Raw genomic sequence first — 6,000 nt, forward strand, 5'->3', positions numbered from 1 at the left:
AGGAGCCATCCCACAATGCTCCGCACTGACAGAACACTAGACACTAGTGCTCCCGGTGAGTATGTGCATGGCCAAGAGAAGGAGCCGAGTGTGCACACACACAAGTGACTTAATAACCGTGGTGACTATATGCCAATGTGAGTTAGGTCAACATCATTTTATAGTGTAGACTTGGCCTGTCCCGCTTCACATGACTTGGATCCTTCCAGTGGCCGGTGAGGTGCATACAACCCATCAGGGCTCGCTAGGAATGATATACTCGAGAGGAGTAAGTAGCAGAAACTGCTCTGAGAGCCACAATCTGCATTTCAAGCAGGCAACACATCAGGTTCCAAGAACTCAAATAAAAACCTGAGAGCTGTCAAACCAGAGAGGGTATGTCTACACTACCCTTCTATTTCGAAACAGGAGGGTAATGTAGGCATACCGCAATTGCAAATGAAGCCCGGGATTTGAATTTCCCGGGCTTCATTTGCATAAGCGGGGCGCCGCCATTTTTAAAACCCCGCTCGTTCGAACCCCGTGCCGCCCGGCTACATGTGGCACGAACTAGGTAGTTCGAACTAGGCTTCCTAGTTCGAACTACCGTTACTCCTCGTGTAACCGCGCGGCACGGGGTTCGAACGAGCGGGGATTTAAAAATGGCGGCGCCCCGCTTATGCAAATGAAGCCCGGGAAATTCAAATCCCGGGCTTCATTTGCAATTGCGGTATGCCTACATTACCCCGCTAGTTCGAACTAGCGGGGTAGTGTAGACATACCCAGAAACATGGGATCTTTTTATGTCTCCTGCCCTTACACTCCATCCCCTTCTCCCCCACCAAATCCCTCCTCATGGCCCCACACACAGTCTTACACACACTCCCTGCTTCCTTCCCAGCAACCTTTTCATAGCCAGCAGCTCTCTCTCCTGTTCCTTACAAAATCCCTCCGCCCCCAGCCCTAGCCATTACCCGTTGTCTTTCATAAGCACACACATGGAGTCCACTGTCTTCCATCACGCACCCACAATCACGCACTCATTGCACTCCCCAGGACAGCCAGTTCAAATTCTGTGTCCCCAAATCTCTCTGCAGTCTCCTTGGGCTACATAAATACCTTTTCTTCTCAGGCACGTATGCACAGAAATGACCTCTTCTCCAGCACATAGAAATGAACCGCTGATCCCCTCCAACATAATGTCTCTCTCTCTCTCTCTCTCTCTTTTTCACACACACACACACACACACACACACACACACACACACACACACACACACACATAGGAAAGCCACAGGCCACATCCCCAGCCAGTGTAACTCGACCTGACCTGTGGCGGTCAGTATTTTTTAGTACAGGTGGTACATTCCAGGCAGTCTACAAAGCTGCAAAACAGATTTCAACAGAATGCAATCTATTTTTGGGTACATGATTCCCTTCAGCACAATTCGCTACAAGGTGTCACCAAGCTGAGTGAACACAGGAATGTTGTTGGAATGTATAAAAGGTCTCTCTCTCTTTCTCTCTCTCTTGCATGTACAGCCATCACAGACCCAAATTTACTAAAAATTCCCTGGTATTAACCGGGGCCCACAGACACACAGTTTTCAGAATTCTATCCTGTAACACTTGTGTGGTCTGCTTCTTGTTAGAAAAATGATCTCCCTGAATCCTGCCTTTCTCCTTCTCTCTAGTCCCGTATGTATGTCAGAACCTAGTAGCACTGGCTGACTTCTAATTATTTTTTACTGTGCTTTGTCTGCACTAATCCTTTGAAAGTAGCTTTACTGAACATCTGAAATATTATGATGCTATAAAACGTCTGTAATATTTATAAATCCCTAAAGACATCATAAAGGAGGAAAAACCCTCCCCACAGAGTTCATCTTGCATAATTACATATACATTTCCCTCTGATTAATAAAAAATGATCTCTTCCTTATGTAAAGATAGTCTCAGCTTTCTTTCATTAAGACCTTTTTTTTTTCTTTCTACTTTAAATCTGTTTCATGTGTCCATGAATTGTAAGGTGCCTCAGAAGATGCTTTCCCGGAGCAAAAGGCACAGTGAAAAGAAACATCACAGACAATCTGCAGTAACAATGACGCTTCAGGGACATGTTTTGCCGCATTCTGAGATCCATTGTGTTGGGCAGTTTGGCCACATAAAGTCTTGGAATAATTATTCCAAAGGCAGAGAGCACTATAGGAAAGGAGTCAGCTCACCAGAATGGAGGACAGAGGAGATGCCGAAAGGAGTGAAAAAGAAAAAACCACCTAACACAAGCCACCAGATAAACGGTTGGCTTAGGTTCTAGAGAAATCCATTCCAGTGTATATCTGAGGTCCCAGCTGGAAAATCAGGGCAAATACCCTCTCCTCCCAACCAGTAGTCTCCAGACCTAGCATATTTACTAATAGAGTGCAAAAGGTTATTCTGAAATTTGCAGCTTGTCCAGTGTTCCCAGTGCTGGCTAGCTCCTCTATCCAAATATGATTCTGTTTAAGAATGAGATTTAACAGGGTCTGACACTGTAATTATCATTGTTTCTGTTAAAAAGAAAGAAAGAAAGAAAGAAAATAACTCCTACCATGACACTGCTGTTCCTTCTGCCCCTTCTGTGCCAACTAACCAGCCAGCACACACAATGTCAATTGTTTCTTTATATAGTGTCACAGAGGAGTAAAAATATGCCTGCACCAAGTTTAGACAATAGAAGTAAGACTGGAAAAGTGCAGTAATTGGATCCCAATACCATTGCAAGCATCTGTTCCGAGCAGAGCTTTTGCTTTCACATAAATACTGCGGCAGATAAGTAGATCGGCAGTTGGGATACAATTGTACAGTCCTCCCAGTGAGCCAGAGCTCAGGGCTTTCCCCATGTGCTTCTAAACAGTGTCACTCGCTAGAAAGGACTGTAGATTGTCAAGGCCTCCTGGAAAGAGGGAAGCATGCAGGCACCTTGAGAAAGCACAGAATGAAACTGGCTGTAAATTTATGGCCATGAGGACTACTCAGAACTAGCTATGTCTACACTGCAGGCTTCTTGTGCAAGAACTTTTTGTGGAAGAGATCTTCCACAAAAAGTTTTTGCACAAGAGTGCGTTCACATTGTCATGTGCTTTTGCGCAAGACAGTATCCACACTGCCATAGACACTCTTGCGCAAGAAAGTTCTGATGGCCATTCAGAATGGCCATGAGAGCACCTGTGCTTTTTCCGACAGGGGTTTCTTGTCCGTCCACACACACCTTTTTCCGCAAGAGTTCTTGCACAAAACGGCATTTTCCTCATAGAAAGAGGAATAACTCTTGTGCAAAAAGCCCTGTCTTCTGACGATCTACTGTACTTTTTCTTGCACAAAAACGTGCTTTTAGTGTGGACACTCGGTGAGTTTTTGTGCAAAAACTCTGCAGTGTAGACATAGCCCTAGAGAGGCTAGAACTGAACCCTCACCACCCTCCATAGAGGCAAAGAATGCCAGCCACAGCCAAACCATGCCAGCCACTCGGATATCATTTTATTAGCAACCTGGTGCTGTAGGTGTGGCCCATTCCAGTGTGGGAGAATCACCCGTCTGCAAGAAGCTCACCCTTGGCATGACATGGATGACTCTGTACAGTTAAACTCCATTATTAATCATTATTCATTTTCAATTTACATTTGTTTAAGTTGAGACCTCAGTCCTGCAGAGTGCAACACATGGCAGACTGCTGCCTCTGCTCTGGTTCCCGGTAAGGCCAACGAGGCTTCAGGTAGATACAGCAGTCATTTGGGTAACCCTCTAGACAGGCATTGCACTGAAGGGTAGCAATGATGCGTGGGGCATTAGGTAGACCATTCTGAACTTCCTGTCACTTCTGTGAGTGGCAGTAAAGGCATCTTTGGTGAATTGTAGGTGTGAATCGTTGGTGATCCAGGGACTTCAAAGCATGGACCATGAGGCAGAGGTAGCAGGCTAAATCCAAGGTATTGCCACAATTTCCCTGGCTTATCACAGGGGCCTGGTTGTAGATTCATTGCTTTGTTTAAATGAAATGCACACGTTGACTGAAAGCAGGAAACAAAAGTACAAAATGTATCATACATTCTGTACAGTGCCTGGCACAATGGGGCCCCAATCCATGTCTGGGTGTCTGAAGGTGCTGCTACAATGGAAAGAAAGAAAGAAAGAAAGAAAGAAAGAAAGAAAGAAAGAAAGAAAGAAAGAAAGAAAGAAAGAAAGATTAATTTCTGGCTATAGAAGGCTACTATAAATCCAATAAGGCTGAAAATTCAGAAAAAAAGGATAGGGCCAAATTCCACTTACTGGAAAATCAAGAGGAACTGCATTTACATGAGAACAGAATCTGACACATTAGCTGCAATCTCTATTCATGGAAAATGTCTCTAACCGTTTCACAGAAATTTCCATTATCATTTCTATATAGAATCCCCCCAAACTGATTTTATTATTAATTGTTCTCTATTTATTTATTATCATGCTTAGGCACCCCAGTGATGGTCCAGGTCTCCATTGTGCCAGATACTGTACACACACTAATCAAAAGAGAGTCCGTCTCACAAAGAACTTACATCTAGGTGTGTGTCTATAGAGCACCCTTAGCTCAAAATATGATACGCAATTTGCGCTACACAAATTGCATATCTTATTTTGATTCTTTTTTGAAATAGGCTATTTCGAAATTTGGCGCGTCTACAAAGTGCCAAATTTCAAAATAACACACTATTTCGAGACATCCCTTATCCCTCATGCAACGAGGTTTACAGGGATGCCAAAATAGCGCGTCCGCTATATTTCACAGTAGCAGAAGCGTTCAAAAAACACGGGGTAGCTATTTTGGAATACCCCTGGTATCCCGAAATAGCACTGCAGTGTAGACGTACCCTACAAGTATATGTCTAGAAAATTCTAGAGATATATGTATGGCATATTTATAAACATTACTCCAAACCCAAACGAATTCCTGCCTCTCACTTTCATTAGAGGTGACACATATCTGTAAATGTCAAGAGCTCACCGTCAGACTAGTACGTCTGTCATTGCACATGGGCATGCACACAACACGTACAAACCCACTGCGGGCAAGGGGCTGCTGGAGGGACTGCCACACCGTAGGTAGGGGCACTCAAGCCTAGCCAAAGCAGCTTCTACCCGTCAGTGGGCCTGCTCACAACTCACTTATGGAAGAAAGCTGACATAGTCCAGCTTCATGTAGGACCTCAGGAACCCCGATCATTAAAATAGTATAAAAGCCTATGATAAATCAGACAATGCAATTGAAAAAGCCATGCTGTTTAGTCATGTGTACTGGTCTCCCAAGTAGCTGTATACTGCAATCCTATTGGCTTGGGTTAAAGAAGGTATTGAAGCAAACTGAAGTCAGTTACACCTAAAGATAGGTGTGTGCTTACCTACCTTCTTCCCAGTGGCCAGCCCTTCGCTGCAGTTCACATCTTAACTTTGACAGCAAGCGGTTGTGTTTAAAGCCCTCTCAACAGCTACAGTGAAAACCAAGCCATAAATAATACAGTGAAAACTAAGCCATAAATAATAAGCAATGACCAATAAGTAGTAAATAAGCTACTATAAAGCAGTTCCATTGGCTTCAGTGAAATTGTCCTGGGGGCAGTCAGAGTTTAGGACAGAATTTATTATCCTGACTTAAGTGCGGTTACACCAGTGTAAACCCAATGTAGAATCAGACCCAGGCAGTCCAGTCCTCTGCAACTGCATGCTGGATAGCAATCCGGCTTTTGAGGCTAATTTAACAGGATTTCAAAAGTATACTGTGGGTGATGTGATAAAGGCTCTTTTTATACAACATGTTACCCATGGTACGTCTACACTGCGGTGCTATTTTCGGTAATAGCGTTTTCCACGTCTTGAGAGTGTGCCCGTTATTTAATTAACTGCATTTTAACATCCTTAGTAAGTATGTAACCCACACACCTAGTGTGGTTCCCTGTCCCATATAGTAGCATTTAGACCACTTACAGCAAGAGATAATATCTGGCTTTA

The 6,000-nt window shown here is 44.0% G+C and overlaps 1 protein-coding gene across 1 annotated transcript in view; it reads right to left on the reverse strand.

The window, feature by feature from the left end:
- Nucleotides 1-2,719, reverse strand: part of MYL10 (myosin light chain 10) — a 28,231-nt gene extending 25,512 nt beyond the window's left edge. The window contains exon 1 of the mRNA XM_006114226.4: nucleotides 2,570-2,719. Coding sequence (XP_006114288.1) covers nucleotides 2,570-2,572 — 3 coding nt within the window. The 5' untranslated portion in view covers nucleotides 2,573-2,719. The remainder of the gene's footprint in view (nucleotides 1-2,569) is intronic.
- Between the last annotated feature and the right edge of the window lie 3,281 nt (nucleotides 2,720-6,000).

This window comes from Pelodiscus sinensis, chromosome 21 (genome assembly GCF_049634645.1).
Source record: "Pelodiscus sinensis isolate JC-2024 chromosome 21, ASM4963464v1, whole genome shotgun sequence".
Taxonomy (NCBI): domain Eukaryota; kingdom Metazoa; phylum Chordata; order Testudines; family Trionychidae; genus Pelodiscus; species Pelodiscus sinensis.